Here is a 15,496-nt window from a genome sequence, read left to right on the forward strand (position 1 = left end):
TAGCCATGGACTTCTAATTTCAGCGCGATTGAAACTAAATGCACATCATATGAGAATTGTTACTTAGGCGTTAGTTGATAGAATGACAGTCAAACAGAGCATCGCGACGACACGAGGCAGAAGTGTATTTACCGCATCTGATTCCAAAATCTGCATTTTACGAACGTATTTTTCTTATGACAGAAAGACATTTCGATGTTTTGCGTTGCATGATTCCGTAACTTCTCTCCGGGAAAGTTCGGCAGTTGCATATAGAATTTAAAAATTTCCAATGAAGCTAAACTAGTATTTCAAAACTTCATACTTCGACCATGTAAGTATCTTAGTCAACATTGAAAATCTGTTTGGAAAAGTTGAAAGTGTGTTCTTATTGTTAGTAGTGGTAGTCGCTCTTTGAGTAGTACTAAGTAGAATTTAATAAGAGTAAGTAATAGTAAAAGCGTATGTTTCCACTGTTGCCCTAAGGCGGGCTGAAGAGATTGGGGGAAAACATCGCCACGTTGATCTATTCACAGCTGAGGGGTCTCCCAGATCTAAGACATTAGCGCGTGATGTGAGGTTACCTTCAGCCATGTATGTAGTCCGTTTTCATTTTACATGCTGGTTTCGACTTTGGTAGCAGGGTGACGTTTTGAACTTGCTGTAGATGGGAAAGTCCGCAGTAAGTGTTTCGTGTTCCCGCATTCGTCATTTAATGGAAGAGGTGGCAGCTAATGGCCGATTCCCTGGGTTCGCCAGAACTGCCATTTCGCTTTCCCTTTCGTGCGACGGGAAGTGTTAGGGCGACATGGAACCAACGCTTGGGTAGCGTCACTTCCACTTTGCTGGTCAGCTCACGGCAGATGATTGTAGAGCACGGGGGACTTAGGGGGTGTGTCTGAAAAAGTAAATAGCTTTTGCGAGTTTATTGACACATACGAAACATGAAGGGAAGTTACTGCTGACTGCCCTGTAAATGTATATTCCAATTTCCTATCAACCGAATGGTGGTCAGCCGCCTGGGGACGAGTACGAGGAGCAAGAGGACAGAGAGAGCCGATACCAGAGAAGATGAAGTGAAGGGGGCAACTATGTACACAAATATTGTAACGTAGGTTAGAGACATAGTGTTACAAAAGAGACGTTTCTCTTTAATGGCGGGCCAAAAGAAGAGCGTGCAGCTTACGCACTTCATCGTCTCTCATGGTGCCGACATTTGCGCGCGCCGTTCAGCGGTGCGCGCAAATCTTTGTGTCTATTGCCCCCATGCGAAAAGCGACCGTCGCGGTCACGTCACAATGTTCTTTCAGTGACATAAGAAGTGGAGCTCCTCAGGTGCATCTCGGTGTTCACGTACGCGCACAGTATGGTGTCATGCGCACTACATGAACAACTTGAGTGCGAGGACGACGACGGAGCGAACCGGGGTCAGAACTGCAGCGGACGACTTCGTAGGTCACGTCACTGAGGCGGCGCGTAACCTTATAGGGACCAAAATACCGGCGGATCAACTTTTCCGAGAGTCCACGGCGACGGACGGGCGTCCAGACCCACACGCAGGCGCCGGTATTGTAATGGACGTCATGTCGGCCCTGGTTCTATCGAAGGGTGTCCGTATGCTGTTGGCTCCGGATACGATGCCGAGCAAGCTGGCTTGCCTCTTCGGTTCTGTGTACAAACTCTTCCGCGTGTTCGCTGGTCGGGCTATTATCAGCCAGAGGTAGCATGGCGTCAAATGTTGACGTGACGTGGCGCCCGTATACAAGTTCGAACGGCGTAAACTGTGTAGTCTCTTGTACAGCAGTGTTATACGCGAAAATCACATAGGGTAAAATTTCGTCCCACGTCTTGTGCTCTACGTCGACATACATGAGAGCATATCAGCCAGCGTTCTGTTCAGACGTTCAGGTAATCCATTGGTTTGAGGGTGATACGCAGTGCTCTTGCGCTGAGAGCAATGCGTCAGGTGGAGAGCGTCCTCCATAAGTTCCGCTGTTAATGCTGTACCGCGGACGGTGATGGCAACATACGGTGCACCATGTCGTAGGACGATGTGGCGTACAAAGAGCTTGGCCACTTCATACGAGTTTGCTTGAGGGATAGCTTCGGTTTCGGCGTCCCGGGTAAAGTAGTCGGTAGCGACGTCTATCCATCTGTTGCGTGAAGAGGTCCCAAGTAGATGGCCCAAGTAGATCAATACCTATTTGTTGGAACGGTGCTTGAGAAGGGTCTACAGGATGGAGAAAGCCGGCCACTTTGACTGGTGGTTTCTTGCGGCGCCGGCAATCACGGCACGTTTTCCCGTACCGTTGTACAGAAGAATAAAGCCGGGGCCAGTAATACTTCTGTCGTATCATTGCTAATTTCTTAGCGAATTCCAGGTGTCCCGTGCATGGCTCATCATGGCACGCTTGCAAAATGTCTTCGCACAGCGCCGACGGCACGACAAGGAGGTAGGTATTGGGACCGCTTCCGCGGTTCTTCCTGTAAAGGACGTTGTTGTGCAAGTAGTATGATAATAAGCCGCACACGAGCGAGCGGGGTAAAACACCTTTAACTGCTTGAAAGTGCTCGATCAGCGCCAGCAGCTCAGGGTTGGCGCGCTGGTTCTCAGTCATTTTTATGGCGTCGATAACGCCGAGAAATGGCAAGTCATGGTCAGGGTCCGACCACGTCGTAGAGAGTGGTGCGCATGACAGTCAGCGTCACTGTGCTTCCTTCCAGATCGGTAGACAACTGTAATGTCGTACTCTTGTAGGCGCAGGCTCCAACGTGTTTGTCTGCCTGAAAGATCCTTGAGGTTGGCAAGCCAGCACAGTGCGTGGTGGCCACTGACTGCCTTAAAGGGTCTGCCGTACAAGTAGGGTAGGAGTTTTCTAATGGCCCACACAACCGCTAAGCATTCTTTTTCAGTGGTTGAGTAGTTTTTCTCAGCCTTCGTGAGATTGCGGCTTGCATAAGCAATTGTGCGTTCCGCACAAGCTTGCCACTGCACAAGAACTGCGCCGAGACCCGCATTGCTGGCGTCAGTATAAATTTCAGTGTCAGCGTCTTCGACAAAATGAGCAAGTATTGGGGCCTCTTGCAAACGCTTGCGCAAATAATTGAACAACTGCTGCTGCTCGTCCGCCCAAATGAAACGCACATCGTCGCGTGTGAGCCGCGTCAGAGGTTCAGCAATTCTAGAGAATCCTTCGACGAAGCGCCTATAATATGCGCACAAACCAAGGAAGCGTTGGACAGCCTTTTTGTCTGTGGGTGGTGAAAACTCGGCTACGGTGGCTAACTTGTCGGGGTCTGGTCGGACGCCTTCAGGACCAATGACATGGAGAAGAAATTTGAGCTCTTGGAACCCGAAGTATCATTTTTCAGGCTTGATGCTGAGGCCGGCAGTATGGATCGCAGCGAGCACACTCTCGAGTCGTGCGGGATGTTCGTAAAACGTGCTCGAGAACACGACGAAGTCGTCCAAATATACGAGGCAGGTTTGCCATTTGAGTTCAGCAAGCACAGTATCCATCATCCGCTGAAATGTGGAAGATGCGGAACAGAGAACGAAGGGGAGAACTTTGAACTCATAGAGCCCGTCAGGTGTCACAAGCGCTGTTTTTTCACGATCCAGTTCATCAACTTCGATTTGCCAATACCCTGATTTAAGATCCAACGATGACCAAAAATTGCCATGTTGTAGAGGATACCGTGCGTCGTTGATGCGTGGCAATGGATAAACATCGCGCTTGATGACACGGTTCAACTTTCTGAAGTCTACACAGAAGCGTAGTGTGTTGTCTTTCTTTGTGACTAACGCTACAGGGGAAGCCCACGGGCTGGTGGACGGCTAGATCACGTCGTCTTGGAGCATCTCTTTCACCTGATGCTTGATCGCTTCCCTTTCCACTGGAGACAATCTGTAAGGATGCTGACAAACAGGACGTGCGGACTCGTCCGTAAGGATGCGGTGCTTTGTGATGGACTTGCGCCGCACTTTGGATGACGTTGAACAACAGTCTGCAAATTCATTCACGAGACTCAGTAAACAGTCTTTCTGGTGGTCTGGCAGAGCGACATTAACGTGCATCCGTTCTTTTAGGCTGGGTAACCCAGTATGACGACACGATGCGGTTTCAAATGTAGCAATGTCAGTTACATCAGTGATTTGGCGAAGGAATGCCATTGTCGTTCCTCGCGGTACATGCCGATATTCGTTGCTAAATTTCGTTAGCAAAACGACTGAACATTTGTTTCGCACCTGAAGAAGCCCTCTGGCTATACAAATCTGACACTCAAGACGCAGGGGCACGTTCGCCTCAGCAATTCCTTCGGCGTCGTCCTCCATGTCGGATTGGACAAGGGTAAGCACGCTGCTTTTGGGTGGCAACGTGACGTGATCGTCAGCTACACGAAGCGCAGCGTCTTGGTCGTTGTCATTACATTACTGTTCGCAATAGCTTGCGTAGTAGTGAAGCTCACTCTAGACTCTTGCAGGTCGATGATGGCACCGTTCGCCTGAAGGAAATCCATGCCGAGTATAAGGTCCTTTCAACATTCAGGAAGAATGACGAAGTCGCCGATGTACGTGAAACCCCGAATGTTGACTCGCGCCGTGCTCCGGCCCATTGGAGTTATGAGATGCCCTCCTGCGGTACGAATCTGAATTCCGGTCCATTGCGTTGTAACATTATTCAGTATACGCGCGACATTCTGGCTCATAACAAACGTGTCCGCACCCGTGTCGATTAACGCCGTGACATCGTGGTCATCTATGGTAACTGGTGCGTCGCAGGATACTGACATGGAATTACACTGCTTTCTCTGCGTCTCAATTACATCATATCGCGGTCGTCGTAGTGGAGGATCTTCAGCGTTCGCAACGTCAGCGACCTCACCTCCGCAGGTCGCTGGACTCAGTTTTCCCGGGAGGCAGGGCTGGGTTAGCGACGCCTCCTTGCTCTCAACTTGAAGAGGGGGCTGGAAGACCTGTTTCGGTTGGGTGACGGTGACCGAGGTTAACAGAATCATGGGCCAGACGAGGTCCTGGCGTCCGCGAGGTATTCTGCAATCTCCAGGGGGCGTTCAGCATTGCGCGGGCATGGCGCATTCAGTGAAAATCCCCGGAGCCCAGCTCAGCGATAAGGACACGCCCTGTAGAGGTGATCGGCTTCACCGCAATGAAAACACAAGAGCCTCCGGTCTGCGATGCGCCATACGTCGCTCTTGCGGGGTGGCCGTGTTTCGGCAATAAAAGGCGTGCGGCGGGGCCTGAAGTCGCCAGTTGCTTGCTCAACGGCGCGCACACCATGATAGTCCGGAACCTCGCACGCATCGTGAAAAGTCTGAGACAACGAACTTCGCGCAGCTTCCGCATACGACATACGAGGCTGTGGCTGCCGTACCTCGTACTGTGTTTTCTCGCTGCGTACCGGCATTTTAACTGCCTGCCTGATGTCTTCCCGGACGACCTCAGCCATAGCGAGTCGCTGTACCGATGCTGGAGCCACCTGAGCTTTTGGAGCTCTTCTCGAACAACAAGCCTAATGAGCTCCCGCAAGGCGTCGGTATTGTGCAAGAGCATAGCGAGCGGGTCATGCGATAGGGTCGACACGTCGCGGTTGTACTGCCGTGTTCGCTGCTGCAGTGCCTTCTCCATAGATATGGCTTCCGCAAGAAACTGCAATGGTCTTTGGTGGATTGCGTATTAGGCCACCGAATAACTCTTGCTTGACACCGCACATCAAGTTCCTGAGCTTCTTTTCTTCCGGCATGGAGGGATCCGCGCGTCGGAAAAGTCGGCACATATCTTCGACAAGCATTGTGATGCTTTCGTTCGGCCGCTGTACTCTCGACTGAATTGCAGATTCAGCTCGGTCCTTGTGATCGAGGCTGGCGTATGTGCCGATTAGCTGCCGTCGGAATTCGTCCCCTGTCGATAGGGCCACCTCACGGTTCTGGAACCATGTCCGCGCATAGTTCTCGAGGGCAAAGTAGGCGTTGCGTAGCTTGCGCTCTGGTGTCTAGCCATTGTATTCTGCGACACACTCAAAGCGATCGAGCTAGTCCTCTACATCCTCGAAGGTGTCCCCATGGAATGACGTGGGGATTCGCGGCTGGTTGTGGACGAGCTAGGTCAGCGCTATCGAGGAAGATGATGGAACCGACGTACCGACGTACTCACGTACTCATCCTTCTCAATTGGTTGAGTAGTGGGGCTCTTGCTCAGGTGGCAGTCCTTGAAGTCGGCGGCTTGTCCGTACGTACACAGGAGTCAGCTCGAGCGGACTTCGTACTGGGCTTGTAGACGGTGTTCGATCTGGGAATGGTAGCGTGTACCCCGGCACCTCCACCAGAAAAATGTGACGTAGGTTGGAGACAGACTGGGACAAAAGAGACGTTTCTCTTTACTGGCGGGACAGAAGAAAAGCGTGCAGCTTACGCACTTCATCGTCTCTCATGGCGCCCATCTTTGTGCGCGCCGTTCTGCGGGGCGGGAGCCAACATCTTTGTGTCAATATATATAACAAAGTAACTGAAAAAAAGTTTATAGTTAAATTTCGGAGTGACTTCTTCGACAGAGTTTGTCATTATATTTTGGATTGACTTCTTCGACATAGCACAATGCGTTGTCGGGCTAGTTGGTGCAAATCCTTGAATACTTTGTTTAGCGCAAAACAACAGACACAGCCCTGTCGTCTTTCTTGTGTTTGTTGTTTTGCGCTAAAGAAAGTATTCTTCGACATAGCTTGTCATTAAATTTTTTGGAGTAACTGCTCCGACCTATTTTGCCATGCGGCTCCACATGCCAACATTATTTAGGTCAGGTAGAGGTGCGAGGTGGCGATGCGCAACTACACGATGAAGTCTTACAGAGTTTTATGGGCTGCCTGCCACACCCTAAAGGGGCAGTTTGGCTACATAAAAGTTTTTGGGTGTGGTCTGTCAGCAGCTCCTACATGCGGTGGCAGCCAAAGAGTTGAAACAATTATACTCATTGAACAATTAGGAGAAGGCTCTAGCCCGGAGGCTCCTACCTTAACTCGTCAAAATAGAGAAATGGTATCTTTCTTCGGCAAGCACTGCACCAAATCGGATTAGGTTTATAGTATGTGAAAGAAAAACTTTGAATCTAGCAACTCCAGGGAGCGACCTTTTTATTAAGGTGGTTTTTCTTTAAATTTTCCGAAAACATTGTTTAGTTCATTGCTCTGTCTCTCAGCTGTAATGATACGGCAATTCCTTAAACTTCATCAGATAGTACATCGATAAAGGACGAAATTGACGCAATATAGATATGTCTCATGTATACCACTAATATGTGAGTAGGGCTTTTGCGAAATCTTTGGAAACACTGCAGTTGATTCACGTAAACTATAAATTGACATATCAATTCTGCCCGCTTTCAGTACTTCAGCGGGCGCAATTTCCAAAATTTCGACAGCTGTACTTCGTTAAAAGTAGCGAATTTTGGAACTTCCTGCTCATATATTTAGAACCTTACCCATTTCCGGCGATTTCTGTAAAATATTCTGTGTCTTCATCTAAACTGCCTAAATAATAAATGTAACTTAACTTTCTCTCCCAAGTTCGACAAAATTAACTCGTATCAGCCCAGGGGTTGCCTCACATTACTATTTATGCTTTCTACACGTATTTGGGAATGCTGCACACCAGAGATTCGCCGGCACACCAGAACTCGGGGTTGCAGGTTTGATCTCGGGCGCGGCGGTGCCATTTCAATAAGGGCGAAATGCAAAAACGCATTGCACTTGGATTTAGGTCGACGTTGCAGAATCCTCGGTCGACGTGCCTCATTATCTAATCGTTGCTTTCCCGCGTGCAACCCTGGAATTCAAATTTTCAGGGTTGTTTCAGGGAATTCAAATTTTCAACAGACCATGGTCTGGTGACTGCGTCATAGTATGCCGGCAGTAGACATGCATGCACTCATTCGGCTAACACGAGAATAATTGGCAGTAGTTCCACATGCATAAGCTTTGTCCTCCTAGTTTTGAATTATCTTGACGGTTCTTGCTTTGAGCTCACCTCACTTTTATCGTGAATTCGTTGTATGCTGATATTTACTCGTGTATCTCCAAATGTCTTCGCAGTTCGATAAATGTCAATAATAGGTTTATTCATATTTTTTTTATTTGTACCACTGAACAATTTTTCAAATATTCGAATCAAACACATTTGATTGCAGAGAAAGAAACTGCTGGTGGTGGGTGCTATATGGGCACGCCATAAATGTTTTGAAGTACACGTTCTCAAGTGTGCCGTCACGCATGTTCCACAAAAACGTAATAAAGTAAGCACGTTATGAACACCAATCACTTATCTGTAGTAACGGACATTGTAAGGCTGTGAGAAGTGCGACAACTAACGCCCAACAGCATTACAATCCAAACAAGACCTGTTATGCTCTAAGATGGAGAATTCAAGGGGTTTGCAGTGGCCGAACAAGGACTGTATCTGGATCCCGTGTTCTGACAAGGGGACTTGCCTTCGTCACGCAACTCCCCTTAGAAGATTTTATTTACCTTCTTGTATTCTTTTTCACTTGCGGCAAATCCTCTGAAATAAAAAAAATACATCTCTTCGATTGTCCAAACCACGGCTTCAGACACCTGTGTAGTAACATGGAAGGAACCATTCTCGCTCGCAATGGCCAAGGGAAGTGGCGAAAGGTAGAAATAAGTGGGTCATCTCAATGACTGGCATGCCCGAACACCGCGAATATCGACGACATTGAAATAAAGATGATGCCGAGTTTTCTAGTCAAGAACCCCAACCCATTTGAATAAAAACTATTGTAATCGTATTGGAAGTTTCAAATACTCATAGGGAACCCATAATTTTCCGGTTTATGGACGAACAGCTGACCTGCATCGGCAGCCGATGATGCCACGATAGAAGTTCGTGATGGACGAGTGACATAATTGCAAGAGTTTAAGCTTAGACCCAGCGTGTATATATTTTGCTTCGAAAACAAATTTTCAATTTCATAAACCTTTTGCTTCGTGCGTAATCTTGCGCCTTTTTAAAAGTAAATAAACAAATACGAAAAATCACAGTCGGTTCGCACAATGTCGACATCATTGCGCCTAGTCTGAAAACTTGATCACGGCCAGAATACGTCAGCCTTACTAGCCCTCGACTACCGTGTCACCTATAAACCACTGTCCAGCTTCCATACATTTACAATGTGGCTAAAGAATTGACACAAATAAATGTTTTGTTGTTCTTCCATACAATAAATCCCCGAACGGGTAGCTTGTACCCGTTGCTCAAGGATTACTCGAGCAAACTTGCCCAGTGATTGCGCTAACGAACAGTATCTCATTTACATCTCCGCGTGTCCTTCGCAGGAAACTACTGACGTTGAAGCAGCCCCGTCCTACGTGACCAATATCAAGGCAGCAAACGCCAAGTCCATGGTCAATGAGGGCATCGAGTTGGAGAAAGCACATTCGGTAAGGAACAGTTAAAGCACAGCACCAGGTTCTTTGCCTGCGCAAGAACCTTCCAGTGCGGCGAAATAGGTTCGCAGGCAGACGGTGACATGAGCCCTATACAACATTTTTTAATGCTTTATAGTGCTGGAAATGTCTCGTGAAAATTTTAAGCCGTCTCTCGGCACCTGCACTTCCGAGAAGGGACAGAGCGGCTACGCTCGTACGTGGCGTCAGCTACTGAGGTCAGTCGGCGGTACCAGCGTGGGTGACGGGTATCACTGCTCCTGCAAGGGCCGATGACGAGGGGCTACGAGTAAGGCACGATGTGACGCTCCCTTGGGTGCTGTCGCTGTTCACACTGGTGGTACGATTTCCTCCTGACGAACGGCCGCTCTCGTCGTTGGTGGAACGAAAGCGTCTGAAAGAAAGCGTAGTGCCGTGCAAAACGGGCTGTGCGGCGACGAGTGCTACGATGTGGTCCCAGTAGCGCGCGTCGTCCGTAGAGGAACAAAGCGCGTACTCACAGCGTTCTCTTTTTAATAGAAACCTGTATAAGCAGCATACAAAATATTGACATGCGTAATGAAAACACATATATAGCTGCGCTCAAATTTCGCCTTATGGAATGTCGTAATCGTCGTGGAATTTTTCGCGTAACTGTTACAATTCCCGCGCTCCTTACAACACGGGTTTTTGCGTAATTCCGTAGCTCGCTGTAAACTTGATGTACATCAATTACTTTATGCCGAAGGTGCACTTACCCAGACCCTGCTTAGGTTGTGTTTCATCTACTTTGTCTTATTTCGCAGTTATATTCAACCTACACGTGTAGCCCGGTCAAACTCCCAATACTTGTACCATGCGAAGCGAACTAGCGCCGCGCTGAACATTCGTTTGAGCTTTAAATAAAAAAGTCGCAGTTTCTCAAGGCGAAGCATCGATTGAGATAGCCAATTAGCAGACAGCTATACGAAGTAAGGGTAGCAGCTTTATCGCCCATATAAATTGCAAACATTCGCTTGCTATCTAAATTAACAAGCATGGCGTCACCCGCGCACAAGTAAACATGAACACATCTCACTCGACGACCGCGCACATGCGCTGTCAAAACGCTGGAGTGAGGAAGCGCAGCAGCAGAAAAGATCGGGTTTACCTTCGACCTGCCTTTTGCTTCAAGGCGAATTAAGCGGCGAGAATACAGCCCACACGAACCTATCAGCACTCGGCGAATGATCTTCCCTTCGCAGAGCGCTTTCACGATAGGCCGTGCCTGGCCGCGCCATAACGCAGGCGCCGGAGCCAACGCTCCCTCCCCCTCCTTCCCCGCCCGCCGGTGCATTGCGCGCGATGGAAGGCGACGCGCTACCTCCCCGCTTTCCTGCCTGGCTCGCGCAAGATTGAGCCACCATCACTGACTCACACTCTCGCCCTTGACTGGCCCATAACTCACACGGCGCGCGGCGAAGATCTCATGAAACTTTATGCGGAACAGGATGGTGATACCGACGACGATGGCGAAAACGCGCCTGCATTGCTCGTATAATTGCTACAACGATGAAGTAATTACTAAGTCACGCAAGTATCCCGTCGCTAGATTCAATGAGGGCTTTTCACCCCTCTTTCTTTCATGGTAATCGTCACACGAAGCATTGCGGAATCACACGGGATGCAAAGCGGCACCGCAAACAGCATCAGCTTTTTAAACGCTGTTTTTCTCTTGAGAAGTTGCATAAAAACTGTAACTGAGCGAACAGAGAACATCAAGCTCAATGCCATTGTTTTGGTTCCTTTGGCGAATCAGATAGTCGAATACATGTGAAACACCAATAGGTTTCATCGTATAGGGACTTTTGTCGCACATAAGTAACAGCACAACGGCAGTCACAACTGAGCTTGAGGTTATCTGATGTTATATCAATCTTACCTGTAGGGTGCGAATCGTTTGCACACTATACTGGGGTCTTTGAGTTTTTGTGTAACGTTTCTCCTTTGACGTGCGCTAGCAAGGGCTGCGCAGTGCTTTCTGAACCTGTTGTCAAACAGGTTCGGAGCTCTTCCTATCTGGCAAACAAAATAATGGTTCGGTTAAGTTAGCTCAGCAGGTTCAGGTGAAAATCACGGTGCGACTCCGGTTTTCGGTTGTGGTTTGTTTCGATCCATTGGTTCTACTATTTATTAAGCAATCTATTACCTAGTTGTTGCATGCATGAATTTTGCACCTCTAGGAAGGTGCAGCGGAGAGAATCGTATTATGTTTTTTTTAATAGCTGAGTTACGGAGTTGCAATTTAGGCATACACATTTTTCATTCGTAATTTCAACCTAGAAGAAATATTTGTAGCGTAAGCTTATGAGTTGCTTCCTGCAGTCGGAAAATTTTTGACTTGTTTCTCTTCATTAGGACTAACGCCTCCGAATTAGGTGAAACAAATGTCCAGCAAAGCAATTTCCCTTCTCTTAAGTATTTAGATAGCACATTCGGAGCTATCAGGTTATCTGACTCTGAACGCTCGCTTACGATTATGCGCTTACATAGTGGCGCCTGAATCTCGTGGGTATTTGCCCATAATTGCGTCTTTTTATGCTGCTGAACCATCGAAGCGCTGACAGTTCAGTCAAGGCAAGCAAGTTTGTAAGGTTCACAGAGTAGCTCGGAAAGCTGAAGCTTTGTTCTCTGAAGAAAAATTAAGCCATTATACTGGCTCATATTGCTCATAAGAACTGTGTACAAGCCCTGCCTTTTCGGGAAATTGAACGTATCTAAGGAAGTACAAGTTCGGTGGCTTCATCAGCACACAGCGGATGGCTGTGCGATGGAACTGATTTAATAATGATGGTTTTCTTCAAGATTTATTCATACGGCTGGCGCTTACGTCAGCCATATGTTTTCACGGTTTTACGGTTACAGTTAGGGTTTTAGGTCCCAAAACAATGATTTGATTATGAGCCAAGCGCTTGCTTGCGAACCAGATTATGGCTGATTCTAGCAAGCGCGATACCTTAAACATCGTATTCCAAAATTCATATATGTGTTTGCTTGCTGCATACGAAAACAAAGAAAAATGATACCAGAGGTAAAAAGATAAACTTTAGGTAAAAGTGAGGAGTACGTACGGTTACTATGCTAAACAAACGATTTTATTTTTATAGTCGAAATTTTTCATTCAACGGGCAGTTGCAATGTGTAAAGGAAACAGAAATTAGCCCGTGAAATGAGTCCAGGCATAAGTCCTCCTTGCTGAAAAAAAATGATGATAAATGAACGCTCCTTGAAATTTTAATTCGTGATGTCTAAAATACTGTTCCTCTTCAAAAGCCTCATGCATCCTGCAGCGTTCTATTTTACAAAGTAACCAAATTATTTTGATTTGTTGTTATTATCGGAGCACAAGCTAAACGAATCATACTGCCGGCGATTTCCATCGAATATTTATTGATTGCCTTTTTTTACGCAGCCGTCTTCAGACGACAGGACTACGCGACAGGATCAGCGAACCCACAAGGGGAGGCGTTCCCACACAAAAGAACTTGCTAAGGGTGCACAAGTACGTAACGGCCATTCATAATCGGGTGATATATACCAGATTACGGGGGAGCATCTTGATGAGCGCGTGAATTGGCAATTTGGTTCTCCCAGCAGGCCACATTGAAGAAAATTTTTCTTTAGTGCTTGTGGTCCTGAAAAAATTCTTAAAGTTGGGGCGCTATAACGTAAAACTATTCCAAACTTTTCTATTCCAATTCTGCTATCAGCCCTCCGCGATTGGTCAAAAACTTTTTTCGACCACCCCCCATTTCACCTGTCTGTCACGTGACGTTACAAAAACCGCAATACCTCCCCATCTGATATGATGTGTGCACACTGATTATGCATGATTTGACAGAAAAATGAGAAACAGTTATTTCTGATTCGACCCCTTTTCGCCATTAGCCCTCGGCTATTGGTAAAAAGTTTTCGGGCTGCACCCACTTCACCTACCTGTCACGCGACGTCACAAAACCGCTCGAACTCACCGCGTCAAAGTGACGTGTACGCGATAAAGATTTATTAATATGCCGAACAAAACTGAATTTTTTTCGGAATAGCCGCAGGCTGCCCCGTTCCGAAAGGAATAAAAGATAGCTGCCGCCGATCGCTGAGACGCTGGCTATTCGCACCTGCCGGAGAGCATGGGTGTATTTGCGTATAATAAAACTTCTTGCGTGACCGTGTAACGTTTTTAAGCACTTTCGACACGTTTCCCTATTGAAAATCCCAGCATTGCCCATCATGAATTTTATGCTGGGCATGATGTAAAATGTGCTGGGCATGATGGAAAACATGGTGGTGATGGTGGAATTCATCGTGGGTATAATGGGTGGATGGTGGGTACAGTGGTAGATGGTGGGATGTATTGGTGGGATATATACTGGGTGACCTGTCTCAATGGTGGGCGGGCTGGGTGAATGGTGGGTGTAGTGGGTGGATGGTGGGATGACTACTGGGTGACCTGTGTAAATGGTGGGTGAATGCTGGGCGTGCTGGGAGGATGGTGGGTACATACTGGGTGAACTGTGGGAATGGTGGGTGAATGATGGATGTGCTGGGTGGATACTGCATGTACGTACTGGGTGAAATGTAAATGGTGGGGAAATGGTGTGCATGCTGGGTGAATGGTGGGTGTACTCGGTGGTTCGTGAAACACATAGTGAAGAAAAATTTTGCTTCATAGTACGATTTCTACAGCTTGATTGCTATGATATTTCAACCACACTAGAGGCATTTTACTGTCAAGCAGGAACAGGGCACTTATTGAAGAAGGGAATGAAGACAAAATTAGTCACAATGTGACGTTATGTCCCACTTTGAAAACACAACCTGATGAACATTTAATTAAAAATTGAGAGACCTCTTTAAGGAAAATGTAAATTTCTTAATACAAAAAAAAGTAAAAAAAATACCTCCTCAACCTGGATTCGAACTTGGGACCTTAGGATCACGAGCCTAACATCTTACCACTGCACCACGGCACCGTTGCCGTTTAGCGTACATTTTGGCCATGTCAACAGTAAAAACCGCTGTCTGTGTTGCTGTTTACATTTGTATTTTAAAAGCCAACATGCGGGTTCCCTCCACCGCGTCAGCTGCCGCATCTCTAGAAGAGCACAAGTGTTGTTACCATCGACAGGTAGTACATCGTGGAGTGACAGAACATCGCTTTTGCTGTACGATATGCATATTGAATAAGAAATTCGGAAATAGACAACGGTGTCCGGGGACATTGTTAGGGTTGTTACTGCTAATTTCGACAGTTGTCTCTCGCTCTTTACACTTTTAAGCGCGCACATAATTCTTGTGCTCAACGCAAAATAGCTACATAAACACTCGTGGATGAGTCTTCATTCTGACAGCATACTGGCTTCTCACGGCAGCGCTGTACCAGATTAATGAGACTCGAGCGAGACAGGTTTTCACGCAACTTTGTGGAACAACCGAAAACTTCTTTTCCGCTTCGCATAAGCTTGTGCAATAATTCTGGGAAATTAACTAATGTGACAGTGTAACCGCACATGTAAGTCCACAGGCTTGTGTGCCACATCTTACCAAATAAAACAAAACGGATACGCAGCCATTCCCGCAGATGGTATGATTTTGATCAGCGGCCGATTTTGAGGAGGCGGGTAGGTGCCGCGTCGTCACGGCACAATTATAACAATTGGCCACGTCGACTTTAATACCGGTGTCGGTGCTATCAGCATTGCCGGCTTGAGAGAAGCACGGTTAAATACCGCGCAAGAGAAAAGTACAGTGCACACCACCGATGCGAAACTGACAAGCAATTTTAAAGGGCAGCGACGGAAAGCGCTTCTGTTGCGACTTCAGAACTCTTGGCCGTCGCGACCGGATGTTTCTGTTGCGACGTCAGAATTGCTGTCGTAATGTCAGAGTCGCTGTCATGATAGAAAGCTGTTGTTCCGACTTCAGAACTCTTGTTGTCGCGACAGAGCGTTTCTGTTGCGACTTCAGAGATCTTGGTCTTCGCGACAGGATGCTTCTGTTGCGACATCAGACTTTCTGTCGTAACGTCA

The 15,496-nt window shown here is 47.4% G+C and overlaps 1 protein-coding gene across 3 annotated transcripts in view; it reads left to right on the plus strand.

The window, feature by feature from the left end:
• Positions 1-15,496, plus strand: part of LOC135918254 (endothelin-converting enzyme 2-like) — a 99,428-nt gene that overhangs the window by 3,683 nt on the left and 80,249 nt on the right. For all 3 annotated transcript variants that reach the window (XM_070532830.1, XM_065451921.2, XM_070532831.1), the window contains exons 3-4: positions 9,342-9,446; positions 12,883-12,972. In XM_070532830.1, the coding sequence (XP_070388931.1) occupies positions 9,342-9,446; positions 12,883-12,972 (195 nt within the window). The remainder of the gene's footprint in view (positions 1-9,341; positions 9,447-12,882; positions 12,973-15,496) is intronic.

The sequence above is a fragment of the Dermacentor albipictus genome, chromosome 2 (assembly GCF_038994185.2).
Source record: "Dermacentor albipictus isolate Rhodes 1998 colony chromosome 2, USDA_Dalb.pri_finalv2, whole genome shotgun sequence".
In the NCBI taxonomy this organism is placed as follows: Eukaryota; Metazoa; Arthropoda; class Arachnida; order Ixodida; family Ixodidae; genus Dermacentor; species Dermacentor albipictus.